We start from the raw sequence: 17,535 nt of genomic DNA on the forward strand, positions 1-17,535 counted from the left end.
AACACTACAACAGCCGTGCAGGTTATGTACCTCCCAGAGAGAGACTGTACAATAACCTTGTTCTCTTTTCTTGAAAATCAAAAGGATTATTTCGTAGATTACTTTAGACTGAAGCCCATTCAGGCAGAATTGCTTCAAGATCAGATTAGTTTGTTTCACAGGTTGACAGCCATAAACCTAGCTTGGCCACTGTTGTGTAGTCAGAGAAATTATAGCTCTAGGGAGTAAGATTCAAAACACAAAACGGGCAGGTTCATTCATCAGCAAAATGCAACAGTGGAATAACTTCAGCTTGTTTCTCGAGGTGAGTACAAGCAGACTGAAAAAAGTATCAAATTCCAATGGTTCTACCCTGTTTCTCAGAAAATAAGACCTCCCTGGATAATAAACCCAATCGGGCTTTTGAATGCATGCACTAAAGTAAGCCCTTCTCCAAAAATAAGCCCTCCCCTAAAATACTTAAAGGCATACACAGCTGGTCCTCGCCATTTCCTGGGGGGGAGGGCGGAACATGGACCACACGTCCCACATGCACCTTCCATCTACCAGGAATGGCCTCATAGAGGCTGCTCCCGCAAACCCTAGCTACCACTCCCCTTCTGTTAGTGACAGCCGCAAAAAGAGCAGCAGGCCCAGCAATGCTAGGGCTGGCAGGAGTGTTCCAGAAACGAGAGACTGAACTTCCTGTCCTCTCTGAATCAGCTGATCCACAGGCCACAGGCTGAGGTTAAGGGATCTCCTGCAGCTCAAAAATAATAAGACCTCCCCAAAAATAAGGCCAAGCGCTTTTTGGGGGGGGGGTCAAAAGAAAATAAGACCCTGTCTTATTTTGGGAAAACATGGTAGTGTTAGTTAAATGACTTCTCCCAGTCTGGTTTCTCCAAATATTTTGGGACAGTCTTTCTCAACCTTGGCAACTTTAGGATGTATGGATTTCAACTCCTAGAATTCCCCAGCCTTTATTGTTGGCTGGGAAATTCTGGGAGTTGAAATCCACACATCTTAAAGTTGCTAAGGTTGAGAAACACTCCTAGAATTCTGAACATTATCTGTGTAGGCTGAGAATTCTGGGATTAGTCATTTGGAGAAATATTCAGTTTGGGAAAGCCTGCATGAAACCACCATTTAATAGTATACGAGTGACCAAACTTCAGCTAATTGTGGCCACTGGTGATGTTACTACTTAGATGACGCAACATCTGCAAGCAAATAACCAAACTCAGAGAGCGTCAAGAACTCCACAGCCAATTCTATTTCCTCAACTCAATGTGTTTATATCATGGAGCCGTGGTGGCGCAGTGGTTAGAATGCAGCACTGCCAGGGGTTCAATCCTGACTGGCTCAAGGTTGACTCAGCTTTCCATCCTTCTGATGTAAAATGGTAAAATGAGGACTCCGATTGTTGGGGCAATATGATGACTCTGTAAACCACTGAGAGATGGCTGTAAAGCATTATGAAGCAGGATATAGTCTAGTGCTATTGCTTACATGCAGGGACCCTACAGCACACTGGAGGATGCTAAAATGAATTTGAGTAATTTGTACTGTATACAGTAGCTCAGTATGTGATGAGGATTGAGTTATAATTTTAGCATGTTATGTGATTCTATATATAGCATATTTATGCAAACGAAGCAACTGTGTTCTATTAACCCAGTTTTACAATTCAATATATTCTGTGAATTCACCCAAAGAGTACTGACCAGTTGGTCAAGTTCAATATAATAGTGCTCAGCGTCATTAATTCAAATGCTAACCCTCAATTAAACCCAGTAGTGAGGGCAATGATCTTTAAAACAAAGCTTGGATAAGTTACTGCAGAGAGCCGAAATGGCAGCCTGTCCCTACTTCCCTTTCCTGATTCAAGCTCTTACTATCTGTCATCATTTGTTTCTGGCATAAACCCACAAGGGGGGAAAAATCATAAGGAAGGTTTTTTAAAAATCTCTAGAAAACCTCACTTGCCACCTTTATTCCCCCCCTCTCTCAAACACATATATTTTCTCCCAGCTTCTATTTTATAAAATTTTGCTGCATACTGCCTGATACAATGCTTCTGTAATCTCAAAAGTAATACTTTAATACCCCAATTTGGTGTCAAACACTGATCATATCACCTAGGAAATGTTTGGGAATGAAGATATTAGAGCTGTTAGTGCTATTTACCTGCCTTTTATCTATCAAACCTATCAGGCACACTTAAATCATTTTTCAGCTTTACAAAAACCTTTGTATTCTGTACAATAGATCACATTTTGGAGATATTGAAGAATGTATGAAACAGCTTATGAATTGAGAAGCAAATATTATTTTCAGTCTTTAAAAGAAAGATCTAGCTTTAGATACTTGCACATTAGCACTAAAATAAACTTTAAGAACTGCTATGCATTTTACCTCCCAGCACTAGTTATTAAAATTTATACATCGAATTAGAGTTTGTCTCTATTAATTAATTAACCTGCAGGTTTTGTTGATTAATCCACGGATGAAACCAATTCAAGCTTGTCCAATTACTTTCTCTTTAATGAACACTCCTATGAATTAGATGAAGGAGATACAGAATATAGGGTTTGCACTATGAACTGAAGGAATGTATTTCATACGTAGAAGGAGCATATTTTATTGAATTCTAATAAAAAAACCGGTTCCACCACAAAACCGCGGACGACAAAATCGCGGTCGACGAAAGCGCGCATTTGACGTCATCACAGCATGACGAAAACATCGCGCTGTGATCGAAAAATGTAAAAATAAAGCGAAAACCTTACCCTAACCCCCCCAAACCTAACCCTAAACCTAAACCCTAAACCTAACCCTAAATCTAACCCTAAACCTAACCCTTAACCTAACGCTAAACCTAACTCTAACCCTAACCCTAACCCTAAACCTAATCCTAACCCTAACCCTAACCCTAACCCTAACCCTAACCCTAAACCTAAACCTAAACCTAACCCTAACCCTAAACCTAAACCTAACCCTTACCTTTATGTGAATCGGCTTGCTTTAATTTTATTTTATTTCAATTTTTAATTTTTTTCGTCGTGCTGTGATGACGTCAAATGCGCGCTTTCGTCGATCACGCTTTTGTGGACCGCGGTTTTGACGGGTCACGAAAAAACAATGGAGCTGCTGGGATGAAAGCAGGACCTTTAAGTTTGACTCTCTTCTTCCACAATCAGATTTCCCTCATACAAAACATGGAATAGATTAAGTTAATAATCCAAACCACAGAGTGTCACATCTAAAGGGCAAAGTGAGAAAAATGTAGCAGTTCTTGAAAGCTGCTACATGTCTCAGGTGGGTTAAGAAAATGGAACTAAAACAGTCAGAAATAACTCATTTCAGTGGAGCCAACAAAGTTAAACTGCTGTTTTCAATTTAAAGAATCCTTGCTGCTACTGTCACCATCCTGTAAATCATGTTCCATGAACCTTGAAGCACTTTGTACCCTACAATGCTTCAACTCTGAAGAATGCAAAGCATGTTACTTTCAATGTCAGTTACAAGTTCTTGTGTAAGAATGTTGGCCTCAATGCTAGTTTATAACCCCCCCACCTGGCTAGTTTCCGGAAGGGAAATCCATCAAACAGATTGGCAGGTTTATTTGGGGAAGTCCTCTGAGCACAACCTGTGGGCACTTTCCTGAAAATGGCAAATACTGCCCTGGGTTTGTAATTCATTGCGATGTGGGCTATACAAAGTGATAGCATAGGAGGCATGGGTTGACTTCATATAGAAAATTGCCTCTTCAGTTGCTTCTACATGTGAGGAAGTTGAGGCAACTTTCTCATTTGAAAATGTGGGGTGCATTTATTTATTGGCCTTATGAGCTGCCCCGATCACTAAAAAATGTAATAATGTGTGTCCATAATACTCCTTGGGGCTTTATGTGTTCATTTAATTGATATTTTTCACATACACCCCTAAGCACTTCCCCTTTGTTATATTTACTGTCTGTCCTAGTCTCTGCAGTTTTCTTGGCAAGATTATACGGAAGTGGTTTACCATTGCCTCCTTGCTAGGACTGCGAGAAAGTATCTGGCCCCTCACAGCTGGGTTTATGCGTAAGGTGAGGTTTGTAGCCCAGTAGCTACAATCTGTAGCCTTAACCACTATACCAAATTGTCTCTCTTGTCTGTCCCTAATTGCCCAGAAATCAATTAATGGAAGTAGCATAGATACATTTATTCATTCATTCATTTATTTATATTCTGCTGTTATTATGTTCACAAACAACTCAAAATGGCAAACCTATCCAACACACCTTCCTCCTCCTTTCTCAACCACCACCCTGTGAAGTGAGACAGAGAGTGAGGTCTTTCATGGCTAAGGTAGGATTAAACTCATAGTCTCTTGCTTTCTAGCCTGATGCCTTATCCACTAGATCCTTGATGGCAAATCTATGGCACAGGTGGACATTTTCGGCCTTCCGGAGGGCCAAGGAGGCCGTTTTCATCCTCCCCAGACTTCAGGAAAGTATAGAGAGAGTGAAATGGGCCCCATGGCCCAACCGGAAGTTTGAGAATGAATTTCCAGTTGGCCCGTTGGGCCTGTTTTTCACCCACCCCAGGCTCCGGACGCTTTCCTGAAGCTAGGGAGTGGAAAAAATGCCCCAATGGGCCAACTGGAAGTTCATTTTCAAACTACTGGTTGGGCCGTTGGGCCGTTTTTCACTCTCTCCAGGCTCTGGAAGCTTTCTTGAAGCCTGGGGAGGGTGAAAAATGGCCCAACAGGCCAACCAGAAGTTTGTTCTGGAAAAATGATCTAGTAAAAAGAAAAGGCAACTAAAAGAGCAACATGCCAACAAAAGCAAATAAAACACCCCCAGGAGCAAAACAAATTAAAGTTTAATTTGTGTGCATTGTTCAATGGACTGTTAAATTGGCCATGCTTACCCATTCACATGACCTAGCCATGCCCACCCAGTCACATGAACACCTAGCCACGCCCACCCTCAACAGTCTGAGGGACCATGAATTGGCCCCCTGTTTAAAAAGTTTGAGGATCACCATCTAGCGATTAAAGTACCAGGCTAGAAAACAGGAGATTAGAAGTTCTACTTTCACCTTAGGCATGAAAGCCAGCTGGGTGACTTTGGGTTAGTCACTCTCAGCCCAACCAACCTCATAGGACTGTTGTCATGGGGAAAATAAGAGGAGAAAGAAATATTAGGTATGTTCATCACCTTTAGTTATTTATTAAAAAATATTTTTTAAAAATGTAACATAGTTGAAATTCCAACTATTTCTCCAGATTGTGGTGAAGCCAGCTGCCTAAATTCTGTCGCATGGTAGTAGGAACAAGGATGGAATTTGCAAACAAAGAAAAGAATAAACTGCCATCCTTAATCACTTTCATTCAATTCTATGAAATTAAGTAAACAGACTGACATCTGGGATGCAAATGAAAGAGGGCAAAGCTTGCCTTGACTCTGAGATTAGAAGCCAAGAGCTAATCTATTTCCCACCAGAACAGTATTGCAAATCCACTCTTTTCTTTGTTTCAGATAAGTGAATGGGATTGCTGCTCTTACGGGAAAAGTAAAATGCTATGTTTGGGAATGCAAGCTGAAAAGTAGTTTCTAAATTTGGAGCATAATTAAAAATAATAAAATTAAGCACCGTTATTCGACATCCTCCTATTATATTGGCAAAGAATAAGAATATGAGATTATACGAGTCTTAATGTTTCCCCATAATTCTTCTATAATAATGTCTCCCACATGCATTCCAAAGCAAGACACTGCATGGAATTATGCATTAATTCTTAATGGATTAATTGCTTGTGGTTGTATTTCACTATCACCATCTGAGGGCAGCATTTAAGAGAACTGAGAAAATTGAGAAGCAGCCATATGAAAAGGTAACCTCATAATGACGGTTTTTCTGGACATGTACTCAAGAAAATATTGTAGCCACTTCCAAATTCTTCATTGCCCGGAACCATTTCTGCTAATCTTATAATTCCCTCCCATTTATAATACTCACTGGACACTTAACCAAAAAATGGATAAACCCACATGCGTTTTTTGGAGCATAGTACCCAGTTTCCCTGAAAATAAGACCTCCCCAGATAATAAGCTCAATCGGGCTTTTGAGCGCATGCGCTAAAAAGCCCTCCCCTGAAAATAAGCCCTCCCCAAAATATTGCAACACAGCAGCAGCCATGAGGTGACCACGCTCAACGCCTCCTGCACCTCAAAAATAATAAGACCTCCCTGCAGAGATGGGTTCCTACCAGTTTGCACCAGTTTGGTAGAACCAGTTCGTCAAATCTACTGAACCGGTTAGAAGAGGTTCCACCAGTGGACCCAGAAAGCAGGCCACACCTACAGAAGAGGTTCCAAATTTTTTTGAAACCCACCACTGACACACACACACACACACACACACACACACAAAGACAAAGACGAAGAGAAAGAGAAAGAAGGAAGAAAGAAATAAGGAAAAAGAAAAAAGAAAGAAAAAGTGAAAGAGAGGTGAAAGAAAAAAAGGAAAAAGAGACAGAGACAAAAGGAAGGAATGAGAGAGAGAGAGAGAGAAGAGAAAATACATGGCTAGCAAGCCACTCCCACCAGGTCACATGGCCGGCAAGCCACTCCCACTCCCACAAAGGAGGCCATGACCACAGAATAGGTTCAAAAATTTTTGAAACCCACTACTGCCTCCCTGAAAATAAGACCAAGTGCTTATTTTGGGGTCAAAAGAAAATAAGACCCTGTCTTATTTTCGGGAAAACACTGTAGTTGTCTTAGATCTTCAAAGTAAAGTTTGGGCAATGGAAACTATCATTAACAAAAGCTGTCTAGACCATTACCCTGACACCCATGAACCTGTCTTTCAGGACAATCCACGAGAGCAGGAAGACAAAGGCTTTGTTACAACAGAAGAGGGCCGAGACGTCTGTGGCGGTCAGCTTCTTCAGAGCCAGCAGGTATAGGTAGTTAGTCAAAGTCCACAAAATAGAAAAGGGAGCGGTTCTTTTAAGAAAGAGTTTCAGCGTCAGACCATCTTCGCCAAAGATCCGACTACATTCCCTAGAGACATAAAAAAAAAAGATTCCTCTTTTAGGGGATACAAATCTCCTCTCAATTTTGCCATTTCACAGCATGATAACTTTAATGTTTTAAGCTTGTTCTTCAGCCATGCTTCAGAGTGGCTGGCCAATTATTTTAAATCATGGTGACCTGTTCACATGTTTTAATAGAATGGTGCTCTGGGGTAGCCTCTTCTACATCAGAACTTACAATAGAAAGCCTCTCAAATGGCGACCGGGGCAGCCTCATGCTTGCCAACCTGCTCTGAACCACCTCTACGCAAATCCCCCCCCCAATCTGTAGTGAAAAGGCTAGTGAAAAGGTGTTGATGGCCAGGTGGTCTAGTGGTCAAAGCAACAGGTGAGAGAGGGTGGGAGAGAGTTCTAGTCCTGCCTTAGAAATAAAAGTCAGCTGGGTGAAATTGGGCCAATCACCAGGAGACGGTGAGTTCTAGTCCTACCCAAGGCATGAAAGCCGTCTGGGTGACTGTGGGCCAAACACTAGGAGATGGTGAGTTCTAGTCCCACCTGAGGCATGAATGCCAGCTGGGTGAAATTGGGCCAATCACCAGGAGACAGTGAGTTCTAGTCCCACCTGAGACATGAAAGCTGGCTGGGTGAGTTTGGGCTAATTACCAGGAAATTGTGAGTTCTAGTCCCACTTTAGGCATGAAATCCAGCTCTATGACTTTGGGCCAAGAAAGGATGTGTTTTTCCCCCCTGAAAATGTTTAGATTAATTTCCAGAGTTTGATCTGAAAGGGCAAAGCATATATGTACAGAATATGGCAAAGGGGTTTCCAGCTAGGATCTATGAATACGGCATCAATCATTATTTACTTTTAGCCAGCATTTTGCTTGCAGTTATGATCTAAGTGAAAGAAATGGATTCAAGAAGGGATATTAATAGAATTTAAAATAGAGCTATCTGAATAATAACAATTCACATCTAAATATGGAGGCAAACTTGACATTTGATGTAGAGGGTTTCAAATGTGAGAGAAGGATCATGCTTTGTCAGAATTCGGTTAGGCTTACTCTCTAGAAATGTTTTTAGGTTTGCAATCCCATGGATTTTTTTTTTAATCTGAATTGACAGATTTGACTTGGGACCACAGTATTTCCATGTGGGAGAATGGAAAAAGTAAATAGAATATAGGTAGTCCTCAACTTATAACCAATTGTTTAGCGACTGATTTATTAGTATTGGAAAATGTGACTTAGGATGGGTCCTTGCACCGCTGCAGCATCCCCATAGTCACATGATCATCTCATGGTCACATGATGAGCCAAGGTGGCGCAGTGGTTAAATGCAGCACTGCAGGCTACTGCTAGATCAGCAGGTCAGCGGTTCAAATCTCACCGGCTCAGGGTTGACTCAGCCTTCCATCCTTCCGAGGTGGGTAAATGAGGACCCAGATTGTTGGGGGCAATATGCTGACTCTCTGTAAACCGCTTAGAGAGGCCTGAAAGGCCTATGAAGCGGTATATAAGTCTACTGCTAAGTCTACTGCTATGATCACCATTTGCAACTGTTCCAGCTGGCTTCCCACAAGCAAAGTCAATGGAGGAAGCTGGATTCACTTAACAACTGCAGTGATTTCTTTAACAACCATGCCAAAAATTGACATAACATCAGATCTGTCTCACTAACCATCTTGCTTAGCAATGGAAATTCTGGCCCCGATTCTGGTGCTAAGTCAAGGGCTTCCTGCATGGTTGGGTATCCTGCCGTTTGTTCTCCCGAACATACATATTGTTCTGGCATTCAGAGAAGAAGGCTAGGAAACTGATTTGAAAAAAAAATGCTGGGCTAAGGAAATAAGCACTTCCAATAGGAAGGAAGTGAGGAATATGGCTACTCTTCAGAAAGAGAGAAATGAGCAGTGAACCAAGATGGATTTTGGCATTTAAAGGCTTGTCTATTCAACAGTGGCCCAAGGCATCATCATTAAAAGCTTGCCTGTGCCAGCATGGTCTGGGAGAATATTGATAAGAAAATAGACTTCATGGAATCCTATCTAGACAGGGTGGTGATTTTGGCAGCCTATTTGGAGTGGAGTGGAGCTCTTATGACATGGGATCAGGTTCAAGGGAAAAATCTAGGACTGAGTTTCTCAATCTTGGCAACCTAAGGAAGTGTGGGTTTCCTCCCAAAATTTGCTAGCTGGGGAATTATGGGAGTTGAAGTCAGAAGTTGCCAAGGTTGAGAAGCATTAATCCAGGATAATATCTCCCTAGCTTGAGAATTTACCATTCAATTTCCCACTCAAGATACAGCTGTTGATGATAATTTGCTCTGAATGGGAAAAAAAAAGCAAGCAATTGATCCCTCTTAGCTGATTCCCTACTTAATCCTAGTTAAAATATTTCATGGACTTTATTATTAGTTATAAAATTAAAATTCAGCACTAAATAGTATTAAGTAGATACAATCCTTCAAAGTACCTGATGAAGATTCATATCTTTGTCACCTGCTACTTTTATACAAGAACACCAGTCCCTGGACTATAGAGATCTTCTGCTTGCAAGTGTTATTTTATCTCTGAACAATGATTCCCCTCTTCCTTCAGAGCTTTGGTTTCCAGATGCCAGAATAAGAAAAGGCTAAAACTTGCAGTCTGTCAGACCTGCCAGAATCTAAACCTCTAAATAGAAATGATCCTTGGCTCCGTTTGTTGAGAAGGGTATAGTTTATTAGAAATCAAGTGTATTGCAGTATTGGAAAGCCAGAACTGAGAATTACGTGCCAAAGGAGAGCCGAGGTGGTGCAGTGGTTAGAGTGCAGTACTGCAGGCTACTTCAGCTGACTGCTAGTTTGGCAGTTCGGCTGTTCAAATCTCACTGGCTCAGGGTTGACTCAGCCTTCCATCCTTCTGAGGTGGGTAAAATGAGGACCCGGATTGTTGGGGGCAATATGCTGACTCTGTAAACCGCTTAGAGAGGGCTGAAAGCCCTATGAAGCGGTATATAAGTCTAACTGCTATTGCTATTGCTACTTTTCTCTCCCTTAACTATCTCTCATTGATCACCCCAATGTAACCAATCAGGTTCAGTCAAGATGTTTCATGATGATCAGTCCAAGCGCATTTTGGTATGTGGCTCTCTCCTTTTTCCAGCTGGATCACCTTGAGGCAGCATCTCAAGGAGATACAGCACTTACTTTCATTTCCCCCTTCATTCCCCTTCTCCACAGTTTATGACAGGCTCTCACTGCATAGCAGCAAAGCAGAAGCAAGCACAAAGTGGCAGCTGACATAGTCTCTAATGTACATACGAACATTTTTTTTCAAAAAGGTAATATAATTGTGTGGATTCATCAAATAATATAAATCATCTGAATGTCTAGATTTTGGATTTCCTTTTGGATTCCTATTCTATTTTTTGTAACATTTTATTTCATGAAGAGTTCTGGAAAATTCAGTCAGCCTTGTATTGGGGTTCTTAATACATTCTAAAAAAATAAAATAAAAAGAAGAATTTATTAGATATGTACAAGAAAGAAAAATGAGAATACTTTTTGAAGAACTGTTGAAGAACTTGACATGGCTACAAAACTTTTCCCCAATTGCTTCCCCACTTGAATGAAGAAAAGATGTCAAAATCTTTTAAGTGACAAGACTGAAGTCTAACCAAATAGTGGCTAGAAACCTACCTGAATTTTTTGATTGGAGACTGCTTTTCCTGGGAAGTTGCAAAATGTCCAGAATAATAAACGGGAAAAACATAATATTCCAATTTGTAGAAAACCAAGTCATGAAAATGGATAATCAAAGTGCTTGTATGTGATTTTGACAATCTGTGTTGTTCCAATCCAAGAGGATGAGACTGACAAAATAATTAGAAATCCCCAGAGGATCTTGAGAAAGTAGATGTACAAGACTCACAGCGGGTCTGTGCGTGGCTCTCCTGGCTGATGTTTTCAGCTTGAGTTTGTGTCCCTTCTTCTCCTACAAACAAAGGCAATGAAGATAATTAAAGAAATGAAGGTTACATTGGAGACCAGTGCATTGTCCTGGTTAATGAAAAAGGAGGAATCACAAGAAACCGTAACATTTCAAACTACTGTTAACATCCAGACAAAATGCATGGTTCGTGTTGCCAGAAACAGTGGCTTCTGTTTGCATGAGTTTGGGGAGCTTCTGTTTCAGCACAACTGGAAGATGCCAAGATGGGAAATGCTGACCAAGATTTCAAGAAGAGAAGGAATTAGGAGAAGGAGGAGCCAACATCGCAATGATATGGATGTGCGGTCTCAATGCTCTGAGACCGCTGCCGATACTTTTGCTGCTATGTGGTCCAATCGGACTTAAACCGTCCCATAGAGATGGTGAACAGGAAGAATACATCTTGCTGATCTCAGGGACACCACAAGTCCCTGATCGATCCAAGAGAAGTTCTTCAAGCCGGCAACAAAAAGTCCAGCCCCAGGCTGATGAAGTTGGGACTGCTCCGGAATGAAAGGGAGAAAGAGAAAGTGTGTCCATCTGGTGAGGAAACTTTATTTTGGAAAAGACTGCCAAAAAATATTTTTTAAGTTAAACTAAATCCAAAAGCAGAAAAAATAAGCGGTGAAATTAACCTATTGGATTGATTTGAATAGTGTGTTTAATTTTACTTTGTGGATTGAAGTGCTCACAACTGTTTTCTTAAAGAGAAAGGATCAGTTTTTCTTCTTCTATTTTTTATTTTTATTTTTTAACCTATGGATTAAAGTCTTCTCCTTATTTCAACAAGGACTTTTATTACTTGCTATTAATTCTATTTGAGAACTCTGTTTCTTTTAAGTTTGAAATAACATTAGAGAGTGGAAAGCAATACTACCACTTGGAGGCTGGAGGCTTGAGTTTTGAAACAATGCACTTTCCCTTTTCCTTTTGATCTCACTGACTTTGTATCTCGAGGCTTGGCAACTTGTTTATAGAAAATGATAAGAAGCAAGGGCACAAATTGTTTTTACAGTTGCACTTTGAGAGTCTTACTGGCAGTGGAGAGGAAAGGAAACAGAACTTTCTTTTTTGAAGATTATAAATGAACTTGTGTTTAAGCTAATTTAATATAAGAAGCCTTGAAAGCCAGAGTGGCAGTATCTACTAGCTTGTCAAAATGGCACAACTTTCAAAAGAAACAATAACTTTGCAAAACATCTTGGCTGGAATTCAAATTTATTAGAAATAACAGAGAGAATTGAGAAAAAGATGGAAAAAATAGAGTTTATAACAGCAAAAAAATGATGGGGTCAGAGTCCCAAAAATTGAAGGGGAAAATGATTATAAAACAAGATAACTGATTACTTTATCAGTGGAGTGAAAGTGGGAAAAGGGGAATATGGAAAAGGGAATTAGATTGACAGGAACTATACCCAGATTTCAAGGCATAGAAGAAGAAAAAAGAGGAAAGACGATGGATTTAAGGAGAGAGAACTTCTCAGAAGCAAGATTAATAACCAAAGATAACCTGATTAAAATAGCAGATGGAGGGCATCGAGATTACTTAAGTGATGCTACAAGCAACAAGCTGCAGAGAGAAGTCCACAAAAATTTTATTAAGGAAATAAATAGAAGATCAATTCCAAAAATGACAAAGAAATAAGACTGTATTATTACTGGAAGGATACAGGCTGATATATGAAAATTGATAATAAAAAATTAGTTAATTTTAGTAATTAGTGATTAGTAATTTAGTAATTTCTAGAGTGCTATGTTAAATATAATTGATAAGGATAATAGGTACATACATGTGTTGGTTTGATGAGAGGAACTTTGATATAATTAGCAAATGAATTTTTGTTAATAAATAATATCTATAACAATAACAATGAAATGACAAAGGATAAATTGTAAACAGCGATTTGGAAAGGAGGATCAGAAACCTTGTTATCAAACATAATTAATTTTTACTTAGAACATGCTATAAAGGGGTAATGTTATTAGATGACATTAGAAATAATTAATGAAATGCTACTATGCGCTTGTATTTGTTAATTTTGGACTATTTCATGTAAAAGGATGTTAAAACAACCACAGTCAAATGAGAAGCATGGTATGTTTATAGTAAGATATATAAAGATTTTTTATTTAAATACATAATTGATTTGAATTATAAGCAATGACTGTGGAAGAGATGCATGAAAGTTATTTGTAACCAATCGACACACCCCTACAATATGATTAGTGATTAGTAATTTAGTAATCTTTAGAGTGATATGTTAAATAAATAATTGATAATAATAACAGGTGCACACATGTGCTGGTTTGAAGAGAGGAAACCTGATATAATTAGCAAATGAATTTCTATTAATAAATAACAATAATAATAACAATGAAATGACAAGGGATATAATTAACAATATATATAGCACTGGCTCAATAAAGGTATTGGATACAAATAGTAAACAGCGACTTGGAAAAGAGAATTAGAAATTTTGTTATCAATCATAATTAATTCTTATTTGAACATGTTATAAAGGTGTAATGTTATGGATGATATTTGAAATAATTAATGAAATGTCATTATGTGGTTGTGTTTTTCAATTTTGGATTATTTTAAGCAAAAGGACGTTAAAACAAGTATAATCAAATGAGAATTGTGGGATGTTGATAGTAAGATATATAAAGATTTTTGATTTAAAATATACAATGTGATATGAATTATAAGTAATGACTGTGGAAGAGATGCACGAAAGTTATTTGTAACCAATCGACACACTTCTACAATATGTAACGAAAAATGATTTTATTTTATTTTATTGTGTTGTGTTTGTCTGTTTAACCAAAAATAAAAAAAATCTTTTTAAAAAAAAAAGAAGAGAAGGAATTAGGTAGTCTTGTAAATGTTGATAGACTAGAGGAACATCATATCACATTTATGGGATTTTCACATCACTAGTATCTGAGCAGCCTTCATACAAGTTTTCCATATTATCACAAAAAGGGGCACAGAATTGATATGAATCTTTTTGGGTGGAGGGGGAGAACTTCATACCTTGAATGCATCTTTTGATATCACAGTTTGCAGCAACTATTTCTCTTCTCTGCTTCCATCTATGAAGTCAATTCTTATATTTAGTGGGCCCTTAAATAAGACACCCTATGCTGATGTCCATCTTTCCTGAATAAGAGCTGTAGCAACACAGTTGTTAGAATGCAGTATTGTAGGCTAATTCTGCCAATTGCCAGCAGTTCGATTCTAACCGGCTCAAGTTTGACTCACCTTTCCATTCTTCCAAGGTGGATAAACTTGCCATACTCAGCACCTCACACTGGTTGCCTTTTCAATAATACTCTTCCTTACAATTGCAAAAAGGATACTACATGACAAGTAGAAGCAAAGAAGGAATAGCAAACCAAGGAGAAAGGTCAGTAGCTGCTGAGGTTATTCCAATTGTTAAGAAGGTATAGTACATGGGTCCTCAAGTTATGGCCTGCGGGCTGCTGAAGTCATTAATCCGGCCCATGCAGGACCACATTGCCACGCCCACCCTTTGGCTGGGCGCAGGACTTACAATCCGCAGCCAAGCAAGCTGGAACTGAAAGGTAAGGCCAACAATTTTGGCTTGCAGAGACCAAAAACACTGTTTTGCCTGTTTTTGGCCTGCAGAATGCTTCTGGGGGTGGGGGGATGAAAATGGGACACACAGATGCCCCAGCAGGTGAAAAAATGGGCAAACAGCCCATTTTAGCCAAAAAACCTAGCTGTTTTTGCATGGTTTTGGCCTGCAGAATGCTTCTGGAGGTGGGTGGTAAAAAGGGTGCACAGACACCCCAGGAGATCAAAATGGGTTAAAATAGCCCATTTTTCACCTCCCCTGTCTCTAGAAGATAAAGAGAGGGGGGGCAGAGAGGCATAAAGAGAAAGAGAGAGAGAAAGAGAGAGGGTGAGAGAGAGAAAGAAAGAGAGAAAGAGGGGAGAGAGAAAGAAAGAGAGGGAAGAGAAAAGAAAAAGAGAGAGGGAGAAAGAAAGAGAGAGAGACAGAGGGAGAGGGGGGAGAAAGAGAGAGAGAGAAGAGAGGGGAGAGAGAGAGAAAAGGAGAGTGGGGACAGAAAGAGAGAGAGAAAGAGAGAGAGAAAGAAAAGAGACAAAGAGAGAGAAGAGAGAGTGATGGTGACCAAGACAGAGAGAAGAGAGAGACAGAAGAAGGGGGAGAGAGAAAGAGAGAAAGGAATAGAGAAAGGAGAGAGAGAATGGAGAGAGTGGGGAAGCAAAACGAGAGAAAGAGATAGAGGGATAGGGAGCAGAAAAGAAGAATTGGGACAGAATAGAAGAAGATAAATGAGCACAGTGACATAGTATAATGGTATATATTTAGAGATTGCTACAATAAATTACTTAGGACCATTCAACTACAAAGGAATTTTGTATCTGTAACCTTGTATAAACAGTAAAAGCAACCCCATTAAATCCCGCAGGAGAGGCATGCTCTAGGTCCCATCTGCAAGATAATAACATTGGCAGGACCCAGGAGGAGGGCCTTTTCTGCCTTGGCACCTGCCCTTTGGTACATCACCCTCTCCGAGATCAGAGTTGCCCCAACACTACTGGCCTTCTCCACTCATTAAAAACTTGGCTTTGTCATAAGCTTAGAGCTCTGTTATTGTATTGAGCCCATTTCTTGGCTATATTAAATGTGACATGCTGAGAGTGTTCCTGGCTGCTATTTTTATGTTATTTGTGTTTTTAATTCTGGTTTTGTCCTCTCGCTGCCCAGAGTCATACTTATGTGATGAGCAGCCATATACATTTAATAAATAAATAATTGACTGGTACATAGATAAAGGGGAAGAGTTCTTCCATCAGAAAAACCTGGGTGCCAGCAAACACTGAAATTTAGATTAATTTTCTTCTCATAGCTCATGACAAATTGTTTGCTTTCTGATCATTCCACAAAGCAAAGGATTAATTTACCAGACATTAAATTTTTAAAATTAAAATACTATTTTCATGGGTACCCTCCTCTTTGTCTGGTTCTGAGCTATCCCAAATATGGGAAACAAGATTCCATTTCCCAGCTGTCTGACTTCCTTTAGGCTGAAAACTTATTAAGGTCTTTATGATCTCTTTATTTTTAGAGCATTGCTTTCTTTTTCCCTATCTTCCTTGACTAATTGGATTTGTTTTGTTATCTTGATCGTCAACTTCTTCACTCCAGTCTAATGAATTTATGTTCTGTGCATGCACAAAAAAATTCCTAAACAGCTACTTGACTAGCTAATTACTAAAAGAATGAGAAACGATTTAGTTTTCTGCAATTGTTAAGTTTTTGATTAGGATTGGTTGTAATAATTAGTTTACAAAGGAACATTTCAAAACATGAATGTTTTTTCCAGTGAAACCAGTCTATCAGGGTAACCGGGTGTACCCAATTATGGGTGGATCATGCTGCTTCCTCTTTCACTTTTCAGCCCCAATCCAGGTGCCTTCACATGCAGTTGCTTTCGCGACAAACTATGTTTGTGTTGAATTTATGTTTACCGACAGAGAAATAAAGGGAGACTACTATAGATCTATTTCAAGCTATTTAGCTCTCATCAGCTAGTCATACCCTTAACCTCTTAATAGCTTGAAATATATCTATATTAGTTCTCCCTTTCTTTCTTTGTTGGTACCATAGATTCAACACAAAAATAGTTTGTCGCAAAAGTGACTGCCTGCAAAGACTCCTGGATTGGGGCTGAAAGGTGAAAGTGGAAGAAATAGGATCCATCCCATAATTGGGCAGACAAGGTTGCCCTGATAGACCGGTCTCACTTGAAAAAAACACTTAATCTTTCCCCTGGTATAGCCGACAAAGCGAGGAGAGCCCGTGGTTTAGAGGTTAATACATCTACCTAATATGCAAGTAGCCTGGGTCCGAATCCCAGAAAGGCTTATGACTAGCTGATGAGAGCTAAATAGCTTGAAATAGATCTATACTAGTCTCTCTTTATTTCTTTGTCAGTAAAAATAAATTCAATTTATGCTTCAACCTTTGTGTTTGGGGCTGGTTCCTGCATGCTGCTACTACTTCCATTACAACTACGCATACAAATCAACTGTGCAATAAAACCTGCACAGAGAGGGCACTGTTGCACCTTAAGAAAGCCAATGGTGCAGACTTTGTATGCAGATGTTCCAAGGTTCGGCTCCAAGGAAGTCTGCTGGAAAACAATCAATCAGAAGTGTTGTGGAAATCCACTGTCCATCTATCTGAGATCCTGGAGACTCAGTGCCAATCAGAGAAAACAGTAATTGTCAGTATGCAGCCCTCTGTTACTGGAAAGGAAAGCAACTTGTTTCTTTTTCAAAATACAAATCTGAACGCCAAATATCATTTGCCTCCCCTCCCCAAATGATAGAGGATGCAACCAGAGGTGGAGAGATCTCTGCCCCTTTTGTGTGATATCACACAAATGCAAAAATGGAAGGGGCAGAGTTTGCAACTGGGGAACACTTTTAAGAGTCGCTTTGGGCAGCTTATAAATTAAATAAACACACAAACAATGTTTTTTTGTCAATTTCAAGG

The 17,535-nt window shown here is 39.6% G+C and overlaps 1 protein-coding gene across 1 annotated transcript in view; it reads right to left on the reverse strand.

Moving 5' to 3' along the window:
- The window catches only part of LOC116519563 (solute carrier family 35 member F4-like), a 164,051-nt gene that overhangs the window by 5,748 nt on the left and 140,768 nt on the right, over positions 1 to 17,535 (reverse strand). The window contains 5 exon segments of the mRNA XM_032233514.1: positions 6,817 to 7,036; positions 10,690 to 10,750; positions 10,753 to 10,797; positions 10,800 to 10,898; positions 10,901 to 10,984. Coding sequence (XP_032089405.1) covers positions 6,817 to 7,036; positions 10,690 to 10,750; positions 10,753 to 10,797; positions 10,800 to 10,898; positions 10,901 to 10,984 — 509 coding nt within the window.

The sequence above is a fragment of the Thamnophis elegans genome, chromosome 1 (genome assembly GCF_009769535.1).
Source record: "Thamnophis elegans isolate rThaEle1 chromosome 1, rThaEle1.pri, whole genome shotgun sequence".
Lineage (NCBI taxonomy): Eukaryota > Metazoa > Chordata > Lepidosauria > Squamata > Colubridae > Thamnophis > Thamnophis elegans.